Source organism: Pristiophorus japonicus, chromosome 4 (genome assembly GCF_044704955.1).
Source record: "Pristiophorus japonicus isolate sPriJap1 chromosome 4, sPriJap1.hap1, whole genome shotgun sequence".
Taxonomy (NCBI): domain Eukaryota; kingdom Metazoa; phylum Chordata; class Chondrichthyes; family Pristiophoridae; genus Pristiophorus; species Pristiophorus japonicus.
The window spans coordinates 193,745,543-193,762,296 of record NC_091980.1 but is presented as its reverse complement, the minus strand read 5'-3'; the positions used below and the strand labels follow the sequence as shown (position 1 = coordinate 193,762,296).

Below are 16,754 nucleotides of genomic sequence, written 5' to 3'. Positions count from 1 at the left end.
CAGGTCCCATTGAGAGGGCTGGAGGGTGCTAGCCTCTTGCTCACGGTACTGGCCCTGGTGACCAGAGAGGTCGAGCCGATCTGGGACAGGGTACCTGTGGTGGTACTTTTGCCATCCACTCATCGCTGGCCCTGCAGTAGGTATGCTCCCTCTGTATGTGGCCACGCTCCCAGGGGCATTACATTGGTTCTGGAGACGCAGGCTACATGATCGGGTAGCCCGCTGGACCTGGGTGCTTCCGACGGGAGGTTGCCCTTGGCTTTGTTGGCATACATGTAGAACCCAGCATCGCACATCATCTCTTCATTTACAGTCATAGTACATTGGCTCCGACCACAATCACCCGACTCGACACTGTTAGTTGCATTTACATATTCGCATTTGTCAATTACATCTTTTCCATGTGTACTACCGGCATCGCTGTACAAAGTTACATTTACATACTTGCATTTCTCAATTCCATCTTTTACATGTGTATTATCGGCATTGCTGTACAGAGAATGGAACTGTCCCTTTAATTGTGATGGGTTGCCGTACTCCTTTAAGAGGGCCTTGCAATCTTTACCCCAATCCGGTTCGCTCCTCGGCATCACGTGTTGCTCCCTCAATTCTGCTCCTTGTGGTCTGGCCGCCGCCATCTTTACTTCAGGCGCTTCACCTCGTGGTGCGGGCGCTATCTTCTTTCCCTCCACGAGGGAGGCTGCGGTGATCCTTTTCTCCCTAGGTTCTGCCACGGAAACAGGGAAGTTACCTTCTGCGCCAATTTTCTTCCTCTGGAGTCCTGCCACTGGAGCCTGGAAGGTGAGGTCGGGCATTTGGGCTGGATCATCTCGCAATTGGGTTGAGCGGTCTGGTTCGTCTCCACGCAGTCGAGTTGGACGGTTGGATTTTCAAGTGTTGTGCTGGATCCAAATTTGGGGCTGCATAGGACGTCAATCACCGGGCCTTGGAGGTTTTCCCGGCTCCAACAGATTTGGATTTGTTTCATCCATCTTCTTCCTAGCAGCGTTGGACCATCACCAGCAACGATCCACAAAGGTAAATTGTGCATCGCTCTGTCATGGGACACCTGGACATCCACGCTGCCAACAACTGGGATGGTGTCGTTTGTGTAGGTGAGCAGCTTCACTTGGATCAGGATCATTTTTGGTCTTTCGCTTGGACTGTCCCAGAGTTTCTCAAAGGCCGCCTAATTCATCAGCGATTAGCTCGCCCCTGTGTTGACCTCCATCGAGACTGGAACACCATTGATTTCAACTTCCATTTTCAACGGAGAACTCTCGGTGGAACAGGCAAACACTCCGTACATCTCTTCATGGGGCTGAGCTGCCTCCTGGACTCTCTCTTCCTCTTCATCAGCGCTGGAGTCCAGATGATCGACCAACTTTTCAACGACTCGGTAAGTAAGATTTCTCTTGCACATTCGCTGGAGGTGGCCTTTCGTGTTACAGCCTTTGCAAGTATAGTCTTTGTAGCAGCACCACCATGTGGCAGACTCAGGGTTGCGAGACTCGGGTTTCTGTTCTCTCTACCCTGGGATAGCTCGCTTGCAGCAGCCTTGCCTCTGAAAAGTGCCAGTCGGTTCACAGTACTTGCCTGGGGGTGAGTCATCATCCACTTGGAATCATAGGCCGAGGCCATGAACGCCTGGCTGACGTTAATTGCTTTCTGCAGGGTGACCGTGGTGTCCGCAGAAAATAGCCTGTGGAGAAGGCCCGCGTGGCCGATTCCAATAACGAAGATGTCCCGCTGCGCTTCGGTGAGGTGGTCGCCTAAATCACACGGTGCAGCCAATCGTCTGAGGTCTGCAGCATATTTTGCGATTTCTTGGCCTTCGGGCCGCCGATGTGTATAGAACTGGTGTCTGGCTGTGAGGATGCTCTCTTTAGGTTTGAGCTATTCCTGTATCATCGTTATGAGCTCCGCATACGTTTTGGTTGTTGTCTTCTCTGGGGCTAGCAAGTTCCTGACAAGGCCATAAACGGTGGGTCCACAACTGCTGAGCAGGATAGCTCTGCGCTTATCAGCCAGCGAGGTCGGTGTGTCTCCCGCCAGGTCGTTCGCAATGAAAAAGTGTTTGAGCCTTTCCACAAAGGCCTCCCAATCTTCCCCATCGATGAATTGTTGAAAGTTGCCAAAGTTAGCCATTTTTCATGTGGAAATTCGTAATCTCGTCGCCAGTTATTGTGTCTGTAAGCACTCTAGTAATGACTCCACGAGATAAGGTATTGTATTTGAACTGTTGTGACCTTAGTCCATTTATTGCAGCTCCTGAGTGAGGGTACAGTATGGTGAGCCCCCATTTAGACTTGGTTACCTGTCATGTACAGGTGACTCCTAGGTCTCCACCAGCTGCACTCTCTGGTGGTACAGGCATAGTGTATACAGTGTGATGATACATCCAGTGGTCTTATGTAACTGTACATTGATGTGTACAGGGTATATACTTATGTTATACATATACAACACTCATCCCTGGAACCATTCTTCTAAATCTTTTCTGCACCCTCTCTAAAGCCTTCACATCTATCCCAAAATGGGACACAATACTCCAGTTTTAGCTGAACCAGTGTTTTATAAAGATTCATCATAACTTCCTTGCTTTTGTACTCTATGCCTCTATTTATAAAGCCCAGGATTACGCATGCTTTTTTAACCGCTTTCTCAACCTGTCCTGCCACCTTCAATGATTTGTGCACATACACCCCCAGGTGTTCCTGCACCTGCTCTAGAATTGTACCTTTTAGTTTATATTGCCTCTCCTCGTTCATCCTACCAAAATGTATCACTTCACACTTTTCTGCGTTAAACTTCATCTGCCACTTTTCCGCCCATTCCACCAGCCTGTTTATGTCCTCTTGAAGTCTATCCCTATCCTCATCACTGTTCACTATACTTCCAAGTTTTGTGTCATCCACAAATTTTGAAATAGTGCCCTGTACACCTAAGTCCAAATCATTAATATATATCAAGAAAAGCAGTGGTCCTCGTACCAACCTCTGGGAAACACCACTGTATACCTTCCTCCAGTACAAAAAACAACCGTTCACCACGACTCTCTGTTTCCTGTCACTTAGCCAATTTTGTATCCCTCTAGCAATAAAGGATAACATGCCATTTGCCTTCCTAATTGCTTGCTGTAGCTACATGTTAACTTTCTTTTTCTTGTATGAGGGCACCTAAATCTCTCAGAATACCAACATTTAATAGTTTCTCACCATTTAAAAAATATTCTGTTTTTCTATTCTTCCTACCAAAGTGAATAACCTCACATTTCCCCACATTATACTCCATCTGCCACCTTATTGCCCACTAACTTAACCTGTCTATATCCCTTTGCAGGCTCATTGCATCCTCCTCACATCTTACCTTTCCACTTAGCTTTGTATCATCAGCAAACTTGGATACATTGCACTCGGTCCCTTCATCTAAGTCATTAAAATAGATTGTAAATAGCTGAGGTCCAAGCACTGATCCTTGCAGCATTCCACTAGTTATAGCCTGCCAATCTGAAAATGACCCGTTTATCTCTACTTTCTGTTTTCTGTCTGTTATCCATACATTACCCCCAACCCCATGTGCCCTTATCTTGTTCAACAACCTTTTAAGTGGCACTTAATCGATGCCTTTTGGAAATCCAAATATACTACATCCACTCGTTCCCCTTTATCTACCCTGCTAGTTACATCCTCAAAAAGTTCTAATAAATTTGTTAAACTCAATTTACCTTTCATAAAACCATGTTGACTCTGCCTAATCATATTATGATTTTCTAAGTACCCTGTTACCACTTCCTTAAAATAGATTCCAGCATTTTCCCGACGACTGATGTTAGGCTAACTGATCTATAGTTCCATGTTTTCTCCCTCCCTCCATTCTTGAATAGCAGGGTTACATTTGCTACCTTCCAATCCGCTGGGACCGTTCCTGAATCTAGGGAATTTTGATCACAACCAATTCATCCACTATCTCTGTAGCCACCTCTTTTAGAACCCTAGGGATGTAGGCCATCAGGTCCAGGGGATTTGTTGGCTTTTAGTCCCATTATTTCCTCAAGTACTTTTTCTCTATTGATGTTAATTACTTTCAGTTCCTCACTCTCTATTTCCCCACTATTTTTGGTATACTTTTTGTGTCTTCTACTGTGAAGACAGATATAAAATATTTGTTTAAAGTCTCTGCCATTTCCTTGTTCCCCGATATAATTTTATCCTGTCTCAGTCTCTAAGGGACCAATGCTTACTTTTACATACTTGTTTGCAGCAGCTCATACAATCTGTTTTTATATTTCTTGCTAAATTACTCTCATATTCTATTTTCTTCCTTTTTATTAATTTTTTGGTCATCCTTTGTTGGCTTCTAAAGCTCAGCCAATCCTCAGGCTTTCTACTATTCTTTGCAACACTATAAGCCTCTTTTAATCTAATACTATTCTTAACTTCTTTAGTTAGCCACAGATGGATCACACTTCCCGTTGAGTTTTTGTTTATATAGCAACATCTCTAGATGTCAAAACGCATTGTGACACCAAGGGGTGGTGCTCCACTGGCTGAGCTCCAGGCTGACACCGAACTCTAGACCATGATCTGTACATCATCATCTGCTCCTATTAGCCTCAGGCCAGCAATTAGCGCAGCTTAAGATTGAACAATTGCACAGTGATTTTCTCAAGTATTAGAAGATTGGTGGTTTTGAGTTTCTCTGGTCAAATTGACATACACAAAATAAGTTCTTCAGTTTTGTTTTCTTTTCTAGTAGGACTCTGGAACTCTTTACAAACATTGACTAGACTTCTATTGCAATAGTGAAGTATGCTCCTTAATGTCTTTCTGATTTTGGTTGCTTGGTTTATCACCCGTAAACGGTCATCTGTTTAAGCTTGAAAAGTTCCTCCTTGGCGAAGCGGGACCATCTCTTACATTAGCCACTGTTTTTTGCCATTGCCGTTCTACTCCACCTGTCTACCTCCATCTTCTTTTAAGATGCTCCTTATAACCGACCTCTCTGACCAAGCCCTTTCCTAATGTGTCCTTCTTTGGCTTGGTATAAATTTTCTTTCTGATTACGCTCCTGTCAAGCGCCATGGGACATTTTATTACTTTAAAGGTGCACTATAAATGCGATAAAAACAGAAAATGCTGGAAATACTCAGCAGGTCTCCAGCATCTATGGAGAGAGAAACAAAGTTAATATTTCAGGTTGATGACTCTTCGTCAGAATTAGAAAAAGTTAGAGATGTAACATGTTTTTTAGCAAGCGTAGGGGCTGGCAAAGGGGGAAGGGGAGGAAAGAACAAAAGGGAAGGTCTGTGATAGGATGGAAGGCAGAAGAGATTAAGGGACAAAAGGGATGATGGTGCAAGGCAAAAGGAAATGGTAATGAGGCAAGTTAAGAAACAAAAGGTGAGTCTAGATAGGGTGTAAATGGAAATGGCAGAATCATCAACAGCTGCCACGGGAAAGAGAGAGAAATACAGAAAAAAAGAGAAAAAATAAAATAGGGGCAAAGGTTATGGTCTGAAATTGTTGAATTTGATGTTGAGTTCAGAGGCTTTAAAGTGCCTAACCAAAAGATGAGGTGCAGTTCCTCGAACTTACGTTGCGCTTCATTGGAACAGTATAAGAGGTCGAGAATGGAGAGATCAAAGTGGGAGTGGAGCAGAGAATTAAAATGACAAGCGACCGGAAGCTCGGGGTCACACTTACAGACTGAACCGAGGTGTGCTGCAAAGCGGTCACCCAATCTGCGTTTGGTCTCCCCAATGTAGAGGAGACGGCATTGTGAGCAATAAATACAGTATACCAAATTAAAATAAGTACAGATAAATTGCTGTTTCACCTGGAAGGACTGTTTGGCGACCAGAATAGTGGGAAGGAAGGAGGTAAAAAGGGTAGGTGTTCCATCTCCTGCGTTTACATGGGAAGGTACCGTGGGAAGGCAAGAGGGTGTTGGGGGTAATTGAGGAGTGGACCAGGGTGTCATGGAGGGAGCGGTCCCGTCGTAATGCTGAAAGGGGAGGGGAGGGAAAGATGTGTTTGGTGGTGGAATCACACTGGATGTTCTGTTGAACGTGGAGGCTGATGGGGTGAAAGATGAGTACAAGGGGAACCCTGTCGTGGTTCTGGGATAGAGGCAAAGGGGTGAGTGCAGAAGTGCGGGAAATAAAACAAACATGGTCGAGGGCCATGTCAACCACGGTAGAGGGAAATCCTCAGTTGAGGAAGAAGGAAGACATATCAGAAGCACTAGTATGGAAGGTGGCGTTGTCAGAATAGATGTGATGGAGATGGAGAAACTGGGAGAATAGAATGGAGTCCTTAGAGGAAGCAAGGTAGGAGGAAGTGTAGACCTGGTTGCTGTGGGAGTCAGTGAGCTTACAGTGGACATTTGTCAATAGTCTATCTCCAGAAATGGAGACAGAGAAGTCGAGAAAGGGAAGGGAAGTGTCGGAGATGGACCATGTGAAGACGAGGGAATAGTAAAAATTTTAAGCCATGTTGATGAAATTTTCGAGTTCAGGGCGAGAGCAGGAAATGGTATCGATACAGTCATCAATGTACCAGAAAAAGAGGTGAGGGTTTCAGATTTCCAGCATCCACAGTATTTGCTTCTCTATAAATGCAAATTGTTGTTTACTTTCTTCTACCAACTTAATCATCTGCTCTGAATCTTAGCCAACTCCCAGGCTTTGACATTTACTGGTCTCGTCAAAAAACAAACTCCGTATCTTCCAACAGAGTGCGCTCAAACATCCCTCTATGTAGTTGGAGGATCTCAGTGTTGCAAACTACATGCAGTGCAGTTGTCACCTGCAGATCAGACAGGAAAAAGAGGAGCATTGAGCTTCAGAGCAACAGAGTGAGAAAGAGAGGTTAAGAGGCAGATATACGCAACACATTCTCAGAGTCAGAAACAACAAGGATTCAGAGGACGACAGAAATAATGACAAAGAACAATGGGGGAAAAAAGGAAGTTAAAAAACTTGAACAGAAGAAAAATAACTGAGAAGGAAAGGGCTGGGAAAAGAGAAGTAACACGAGGGTAAACAATAAGTTATTACTTTATAAGAATTTTAAAATTCATGGAAAGACCACGTTTAATGTAATGAATAGAAAGAGTCCACCTTTGTAAAGGAAAATATGCATTTACCAGATGTGTACACACAATCTTGAGCACCTCGAGTCTCAACGCTGAGAGCATGCAGAAATCAAGCGCAGACAGCGGAAGGAGCGTGCGGCAAACCAGTCCTACCCACCCCTTCCCTCAGCGGCTATCTGTCCCACCTGTGACAGAGTCTGTGGCTCTCGTATTGGACTGTTCAGCCACCAAAAAATTCACTTCAGGAGTGGAAGCAAGTCTTCCTCGATTCCGAGGGACTGCCTATGATGATGATGATGATGATGATGACACATAATCATTAAATCAGTAAAAGAATCTCATCATATTTTCCGTTAGAACTGCCCAAAACATTTTAAATTTAATATAAACCAAAAAGCAATTAATAATGGAAAAGTTAATATTATTTTCACAATCACTATTCTAGATTTTGTTTGATACCGCTTCTGAGAAATACATTGGGACATTTTACTATTTTAAAGGCGCTGTATAAATGCAAGTTAGAAACATAGAAAATAGGTGCAGGAGTAGGCCATCCGGCCCTTCGAACCTGCACCACCATTCAATAAGATCATGGCTGATCATTCCTTCAGTACCCCATTCCTGCTTTCTCTCCAGACCCCTTAATCCCTTTAGCCGCAAGGGCCAAATCTAACTCCCTCTTGAATATATCCAATGAACTGGCATCAACAACTCTCTGCGGTAGGGAATTCCAAAGGTTAACAACTCTCTGAGTGAAGAAGTTCCTCCTCATCTCAGTCCTAAATGGCTTACCACTTATCCTAAGACTATGTCCCCTGGTTCTGGACTTCCCCAACATCGGGAACATTCTTCCTGCATCTACCCTGTCCAGTCCCGTCAGAATTTTATATGTTTCAATGAGATCCCCTCTCATCCTTCCAAACTCCAGTGAATACAGGCCCAGTCGATCCAGTCTCTCCTCATATGTCAGTCCTGCCATCCCAGGAATCAGTTTGGTGAACCTTCGCTGCACTCCCTCAATAGCAAGAACGTCCTTCCTCAGATTATGAGACCAAAACTGAACACAATATTCCAAGTGGGGCCTCACCAAGGCCCTGTACAACTGCAGTAAGACTTCCTTGCTCCTGTACTCAAATCCCCTTGCTATGAAGGCCAACATACCATTTGCCTTCTTCACCGCCTGCTGTACCTGTATGCCAACTTTCAATGACTGATGAATCATGACACCCAGGTCTCGCTGCACCTCCCCTTTTCCTAATATGCCGCCATTCAGATAATATTCTGCCTTCGTGTTTTTGCCCCCAAAGTGGATAACCTCACATTTATCCACATTATATTGCATCTGCCATGTATTTGCCCAAGTTGTTGTTGCAGAGCCATACAGACACCCCTCCAACCTTCAGCATGATTACTAAAATGCTATATATTGCCCTAGTATTGTCAGCGCTGCAGTTAGTTGATAGCTAAGGCTTCCAGTAACTTCCAAACTATTTAATTCAAATCTTTCTTGAATCGACTGTGTGTCAGAATTTCATGGTAGATATGTTTGGGTACAGATAAAATATGAACTTTAAAATGACCCATTTATTTCAACCTCCAACATCACCCATACGCATCCAAAATGGGCAGGTTGCGGCACACAACAACAAAAAGGGAATCTCGATCAGGGAGTACTGATTGTACTTCATTGGCTGTAAAGGACTTTGAGACATCCGGTGGTCGTAAAAGGCGCTATATAAATCCAAGTCTTTCTTTCTTTCTTTCTTTCTTTCTTTCACTGCAGGACTCAAGGCATTGGAACCATTGTTTGAGTATCCCAATAGTCTGTTTGATGAGGCTCCTGGAGGTGGCATGGCTCTCATTATATGTGTGCTGAGCACGAGTGTTGGGGTTGTGGAGGGGTGTCATCAACCAGGTGGCGAGTGCATAACCCTTGTCCCCGAGCAGCCATCCACGAGCTCCTTGTGGTGGTTGGAAGAGTGCTGGGACAGTGGTCTGTCGCAGGATGAATGAATCGTGGGTTCTGCCAGGATAGCGGACATTGATGGCGAGGATGAACTGCCTGTGATCGCACAATAACTGAACACTCTGCGAGTTGGAGCTTTTGTGGCTACGGAAAACCTTTGCTTTGTGATTAGGTGCCCGCAGTGCTACGTGGGTGCAGCCAATGGCACCCTGATCCATGGGGAAGCCCGCTATCATTGTAATTCCACATGTGCATTCCTGCTGCATCTCTATGGACATGGTTTATGGGATGTAGTCCCTTCTCCTGCTGTACAGGTATCATAGAATGATAGAAATTTACAGCCGAAAGGAGGACATTTCAGCCCATCGTGTCCACACCAGCCGACAAAGAGCTATCCAGCCTAATCCCACTTTCCAGCTCTTGGTCCGTAGCCTTGTGGGTTAGGGCACTTCAAGTGCATATCCAAGTACTTTTTAAATGTGGTGAGGGTTTCTGTCTACCATCCTTTCAAGCAATGAGTTCCAGATCCCCACCACTCTCTGGGTGAAAGAATTTCCCCTCAAATCCCCTCTAAACCTCCTACCAATTATTTTAAATCTATGCCCACTGGTTGTTCACCCCTCTGCGAAAGGAAATAGGTCCTTCCTATCCACTCTATCTGGGCCCCTGTTAATTTTATACACCTCAATAAGGTCTCCCCTCAGCCTCCTCTGTTCCAAAGAAAATAAACCCAGCCTATCCAATCTTTCCTCATAGCTAAATTCTCCAGTCCAGGCAACATCCTCGTAAATCTCCTCTGTACCCTCTCTCGTGCAATCATGTCTTTCCTGTAATGTGGATACCAGAATTGCACGCAATACTCAAGCTGTGGCCCAACTAGTGTTTTATACATTTCAAAGATAACCTCCCTGCTCTTGTTTTCTATATCTTGGCTAATAAATATAAGCTTCCGTATGCTTTCTTAACCACCTTATCTATCTGGCCTGCTACCTTGAGGGATCTGTGGATATGCACGCCCAGATCCCTTTGCTCCTCTACACTTCTATGTCCTAGTTCGGGGAGTCGAACGGCCTATAAAGGCCTGAGAGTTCGAGGAGGCGGCCACAGGAGCGGGAGTTCGGGGAGTCGAGCGGCCTATAAAGGCCTGAGAGTTCGAGGAGGCAGCCACGGGAGCGGGAGTTTGGGGGAGTCGAGCGGCCTATAAAGGCCCAAGAGTTCGAGGAGGCGGCCACAGGAGCGGGAGTTCGGGGAGTCGAGCTGCCTATAAAGGCCCGAGAGTTCGAGAAGGCAGCCACAGGAGCGGGAGTTCGGGGAGTTGAGCGACCTATAAAGGCCCGAGAGTTCGAGGAGGCTAGCTGGTGCAGCTGCAGGGGCAGAAGGCAAACAAAGAAGTAGAAAGAAATCAAAAGGTGACATCACAGCCAAGCGGGTAAGTGATTGGCTGGTGGATTGGTGAGTATTTAATCTTTTTTACTTCTTTTTATTTCGTTATCAGTAGGTAACCTTTGACATTGTTGCCAAATTAAGTAATCTAAGGGTTAAGTCATGGCAGGAGAGCCCAGACACGCTTCATGCTCCTCCTGTGCTATGTGGGAACTCAGGGACATTTCCATTGTCCCTGGTGACTCCATGTGCAGGAAGTGTATCCTGCTGCAGCACCTGACAGGCCGCATTGCGGCACTGGAGCTGCGGGTAGAGGATGCCGTGAATAGCACATTTAGTGAGTTGGTCTTACCGCAGGTAAAGGTTACACAGACAGATAGGGAATGGGAGACAGAAAGAGCAGTGGAAGGAAAATAGTGCAGGGATCCACTGCGCAGTCATCCCCCTCCAAAACAGATACATCACTTTGGGTACTGTTGGGGGGATGACTCATCAAGGGAGGGCAGCAGCAGCCAAATTCATGGCACCGTGGGTGGTTCTGCTGCACAGAAGGGAATGAAAAAGAATGGGAGAGCTATAGTGGTAGGGGATTCTATTGTAAGGAGAATAGATAGAAGTTTCTGTGGCCGCAATTGGGACTCCAGGATGGTATGTTGCCTCCCTGGTGCAAGGGTCAAGGATGTCACGGAGCGGCTGCAGGACATTTTAGAGGGGGAGGGTGAACAGCCAGTTGTCGTGGTGCATATAGGTACCAACGATATAGGTAAAAAGCAGGATGAGGTCCTACAAGCTGAATTTAGGGAGCTAGGAGTTAAATTAAAAAGTAGGACCTCAAAGGTAGTAATCTCAGGATTGCTACCAGTGCCACGTGCTAGTCAGGGCAGGAATCGCAGGATAGCTCAGATGAATACGTAGCTTGAGGAGTGGTGCAGAAAGGAGGGATTCAAATTCCTGGGACATTGGAACCGGTTCTGGGGCAGGTGGGACCAGTACAAACTGGACAGTTTGCACCTGGGCAGGACCGAAACCAATGTCCTAGGGGGAGTGTTTGCTAGTGCTGTTGGGGAGGGTTTACACTAATATGGCAGGGGGATGAGAACCGATGCACAGAGACAGAGGGAAGTAGAATGGGGGCAGAAGCAAAAGATAGAAAGAAGAAAAGTAAAAGTGGATGGCAGAGAAACCCAAGGCAAAAAGCAAAAAGGGCCACATTACAGCAAAATTCTAAAAGGGCAAAGTGCGTTAAAAAGATAAGCCTGAAGGCTCTGTGCCTCAATGCGAGGAGTATTCGGAATAAGGTGGACGAATTAACTGTGCAGGCAGCAATTAACGAATATGATATAATTGGCATCACGGAGACATGGCTCCAGGGTGACCAAAGCTGGGAACTCAACATCCAGGGGTACTCAATATTCAGGAAGGATAAACAGAAAGGAAAAGGAGGTGGGGTAGCGTTGCTGGTTAAAGAGGAAATTAACGCAATAGTAAGGAAGGACATTAGCTTGGGTGATATGGAATCAGTATGGGTGGAGCTGCAGAATAACAAAGGGCAGAAAACGCTAGTGGGAGTTGTGTACAGACCACTAAACAGTAGTAGTAAGGTCGTGGACAGCATCAAACAAGAAATTAGGGATGCGTGCAATAAAGGTACAGCAGTTATCATGGGTGACTTTAATCTACATATAGATTGGGCTAACCAAACTGGTAGCAATACAGTGGAGGAGGATTTCCTGGAGTGCATTAAGGATGATTTTCTAGACCAATATGTCAAGGAACCAACTAGAGGGCAGGCCATCCTAGATTGGGTGATGTGTAATGAGAAAGGACTAATTAGCAAACTTGTTGTGCGAGGCCCCTTGGGGAAGAGTGACCATAATATAGTAGAATTCTTTATTAAGATGGAGAGTGACACAGTTAATTCAGAGACTAGAGTCCTGAACATAGGGAAAGGTAACTTCAATGGTATGAGACGTGAATCGGCTAGAATAGACTGGCGAATGATACTTAAAGGGTTGACGGTGGCTAGGCAATGGCAAACATTTAACGATCACATGGATGAACTTCAACAATTGTACATCCCTGTCTGGAGTAAAAATAAAACGGGGAAGGTGGCTCAACCGTGGCTAACAAGGGAAATCAAGGATAGTGTTAAATCCAAGGAAGAGGCATATAAATTGGCCAGAAAAAGCAGCAAACCTAAGGACTGGGAAAAATTTAGAATTCAGCAGAGGAGGACAAAGGGTTTATAAGAACATAAGAACATAAGAATTAGGAACAGGAGTAGGCCAGCTAGCCCCTCGAGCCTGCTCCGCCATTCAATAAGATCATGGCTGATCTGGTCGTGGACTCAGCTCCACTTACCCGCCCTCTCCCCGTAACCCTTAATTCCCTTATTGCTTAAAAATCTATCTATCTTTGACTTGAAAACATTCAATGAGCCAGCCTCAACTGCTTCCTTGGGCAGAGAATTCCACAGATTCACAACCCTCTGGGAGAAGAAATTCTTTCTCACCTCGGTTTTAAATTGGCTCCTCCGTATTTTGAGGCTGTGCCCCTTAGTTCTAGTCTCCCCCACCAATGGAAACAACCTCTCTGCCTCTATCTTGTCTATCCCTTTCATGATTTTAAATGTTTCTATAAGATCACCCCTCATCCTTCTGAACTCCAAGGAGTAAAGACCCAGTCTACTCAATCTATCATCATAAGTTAACCCCCTCATTTCTAGAATCAGCCTAGTGAATCGTCTCTGTACCCCTTCCAAAGCTAGTATATCCTTCCTTAAGTAAGGTGACCAAAACTGCACGCAGTACTCCAGGTGCGGCCTTACCAATACCTTATACAGTTGCAGCAACACCTCCCTGCTTTTGTACACCATCCCTTTCTCAATGAAGGCCAACATTCCATTTGCCTTCCTGATTACCTGCTGCACCTGCAAACTAATTTTTTGGGATTCATGCACAAGGAACCAATGGTAGTCCTGCACAGTTGGAGCTGAGCTGCAGTGAGGAGAGGAGCTACCAACTTTTGCTCCTGCCTGGAAAGCCCTGAGAACAGCCCAGGAAGAGAAGGAAGGAAGGAAGGGGCTTCACCACCAACTTTCACCCAGAGGGAGAGGAGGAAAAAGCAGAAAACTTTCAACAACTTTTATCATTTCTGCAAAGAGTTGGAGAGAGGGGGAAAGACCAACAACAAACATCCAGTGTGGAAGGAGGGAGACTCTACCATTTCTACAGGTGGGTGTGGGTGCATTTCCCGAAAAGACTTTGTTGTATCGGTGGGGCGAGGAAAGAAGACCACTGAGGGCCGGAACATCGCGGGGGGTGTGTGTGTGTGGAAGTGTGCGTGGGGGCCTTGCTTACAACTAGGCCCCCCCCACAATTGAACCCCCCCCCCCCAATTGCCTAGCCTGGGATAGCTGGAGCTACCAGGCTGAAGATTCTTTAAACACCTAATTAAACATCGTTGGGAGTGTGTGCCTGGTTGGCTCTAGCTGCCCCAGGTGAAGACATCTTCTCCCCTCACCTGAAGACCACCCCAAAGACTATTTGTGTTTTGCCATCTGGGGATTGCACCCACCCACAGCTGCGAGGGGAGACCTGCCCTCGCAGTTCCCCCCCCTTCCCACCCCCCCTCTCTCTTTCTCTGTTACTCTCTGTTTCTCCCCTCTCTCTCTGAGAGCCCTTCCTTCCAAATTACAAAAAAAAAAACAATTGAGACAACTGAGCAGAGGGAGCAAGGCCCCTCCCCAATTGCCAACTAGGGGAGAGGTGTGCCTCGTTAAGAGCTCCTCTGCTCAGTCTATATACGAGGCCAATAAAGACCATTAAGGCCTGTGACTTTGGGGTGGGTGTAGCCCTTAAAGGGACCCCGTGATGGTGACCCCATCCACGCCGGTGGCGGGGCCAGCAAGGACATATGCGCAGGCGGTGTCCACATCCACGGCACCTCCTGCGCCACCCGCTGCCCTGCCACCTTTTCGACTAATCACGAAAAAACACGGGGTCAAGAGCTACACTCACCCCACAATGACCATCGAGTAGTGCATGCGGGCGATGGCTGGGGTAGTCGGCCCCTCGGCCATTGTCGCAGCCTCCAAGATGTCTGGGAAGGCCGTGTTCTTCCTGGGGTCGGAGCGGGTGGTGTCACTGGCCCTCGAAAAGGGGCTCACGGTGGGCGGGACGTTCCTGCCGGTGGACCCTCTCGAGGCCACTGCGCAGAGGGTCATCGTGTCAAACGTCTCGCCCTTTGTTCCCGCTGAGCTCCTCCTCCCTCACCTACACCAACTGGGGGAGGTAAGGTCAGGGATCAACCCCATACCGCTCGGCCTCAGGGAGAACAGCCTGCACCATGTGTTCTCCTTCCGCCGCCAGCTCTTTGTCCGGCTGGCGCGGGAGGACACGACGGAAGGGCACTTCAATGTGGTGCACGAGGGGACTGCCTACCGCGTCTTCTGGACGTCGGACGGCGTGCGGTGCCATGCCTGCAGGGAGGTGGGGCACGTTCGCAAGAACTGCCCCGCCTCCAAGGCCGACAAACCACCGAGGGCGGCCAAGGCTGGCGCCGTCGCCACCCCTCCCCCTAGTAGCGTCCGCGTGCCGGGAGCTGTGGGTGCGCGGGCATCGCCGGGGGCCTTTGCTTTCGCGGCCTCTGGCGGGGGGGAGGGAGAGAGTCCGATCGGAAAGAAGGCGCGGGGGAAGGCGAAACATCCCGAGGCGGGTCCCCTCGGTGCGACAGACAGCTTGAACACCGCGCTCAGCCCAACCCAGTCACCGGCGAGCGCGGGGTGCCCTGAGCCCGTGCCTGAGCCCTTGACCAATACCACAGAGGGGCTCGGGCGCGGGCAAGAAAAGGAAAAGGGGGGGGTGGAGCGGGAGGCCTCGGCAGACATGGAGGTCTCCTTGCCTCCGCGCGCCCCCAGGAACAAAAGGAGGCGCGGCTCCGATGAGGCGGAGGGGGAACAACATCCCTCCACGGAGGAGTCGGTGCCCGCCGCGTGTCCCGCGTCCCCAACCAGCGCCCCCAAGCTGCGCTGTAGGCGAGAGGAGTCTGTCCCCGGGGAGGGTGAGACAGTCGAGGCTGCCCAGCCTCTTCCTCCCGGGGATGGCGTGGAAGATCTGACTGTCGTGGGGGGCGTGGGGCCAGCGGAGGAATGCATTGCCGCCGGGCCGGGCGTCCCGGGGACTGAGGCGGGCGGGGCCGAAAAGGCCGAACCTGAGCCCGCCCAGCTATTAATCAACTTCCCCCGGGAGTCCCTCGACCCGGCAGAAAATGAAATTCAGGATTTTAATGACACTGTAAATGCTGGGCCGGCGGGTGGCAGCGGGGAGGGGGAGGAACACCCACCCTCGCCCCTTACTTTGGAGCTGGAGCACTTGGGGAGCCTGGGGATTTCCTATGGCCGGGTCTCTCCTTGTTCCCCGGTTCCTGGGGCGGAGGGGGAACCCCTTCCGCTGTCGTTTCCCGACCCAGCACCGTTTTTAAAAGAGCCCAGTGGGGACTCCTCTGCCGACGATCCTGGGAGTGGGATCGGGGCAGAGCCAGGGCCGGTTGGAGCGGCCGGGTCATTTGCCGTACCTTGTGCGGTCGATGGGCCGGCTGCTGGCGGCCACCTCCCGGAGGAGGACGGGGACTCGGTGGGTGACGCGGGAGAAGAACTAGAGACCACCGCCAGGGAGGCAGTGGATCTGCTCGCGGCCGCCGCTGAGGCCCTCCTCATTCCTGCAAAGGAACTCCGGGACTTTTTGGCCCGACTGGCCCTGGAAAAATGGTCCGAGCCAGAGCTGATCAAGGGGTCCGTCCGCGCCGCCGCTAAAACCTTGGCCGCGGGCGGGCCCTTGACAAAGGAGCAACACCTTGAGCTGCGCGAGCTCGAGGGACTCCTCGCTGGGCTGCGGAGGGAGCTGAGTTCAACAAAAGACTCCGCTCCCTCCCCCACAATAGGTTAAGGTAGAGGTTGCACTATGCTTTTGCCACGAAGATAACCATAGCCAGCCTCAACATCAACGGCGGCAGAGGGGCACGCCGTAGATTTGACAATTTTTCGCTCCTGCGGGAGGAGAAATATGCGGTGTGCTTCCTGCAAGAAACCCACACCGGTCCGGGAGACGAAGCCACATGGCTCCTGGAATGGCAAGGAGAGGTCCGCATGAGCCACCTCACCGCCATTTCTAGTGGGGTGGCCATCTTGCTGGGCCCGCATTTTCAGCCGGAGATCTTGGGGGTCGAGGAGCCCGTGCCAGGCCGCTTGCTGCACGTAACGGTTCGCCTGGGGGACGTGCCGCTCCATCTCGTGAACGTGTACGCCCCT

The 16,754-nt window shown here is 48.6% G+C and overlaps 1 protein-coding gene across 1 annotated transcript in view; it reads right to left on the bottom strand.

Annotated features, from left to right (window-relative positions):
• The window catches only part of fsip1 (fibrous sheath interacting protein 1), an 816,866-nt gene extending 815,722 nt beyond the window's left edge, over positions 1 to 1,144 (bottom strand). Inside the window, exon 1 of the mRNA XM_070877889.1 lies at positions 866 to 1,144. Coding sequence (XP_070733990.1) covers positions 866 to 1,144 — 279 coding nt within the window. The remainder of the gene's footprint in view (positions 1 to 865) is intronic.
• Positions 1,145 to 16,754: the final 15,610 nt, after the last annotated feature.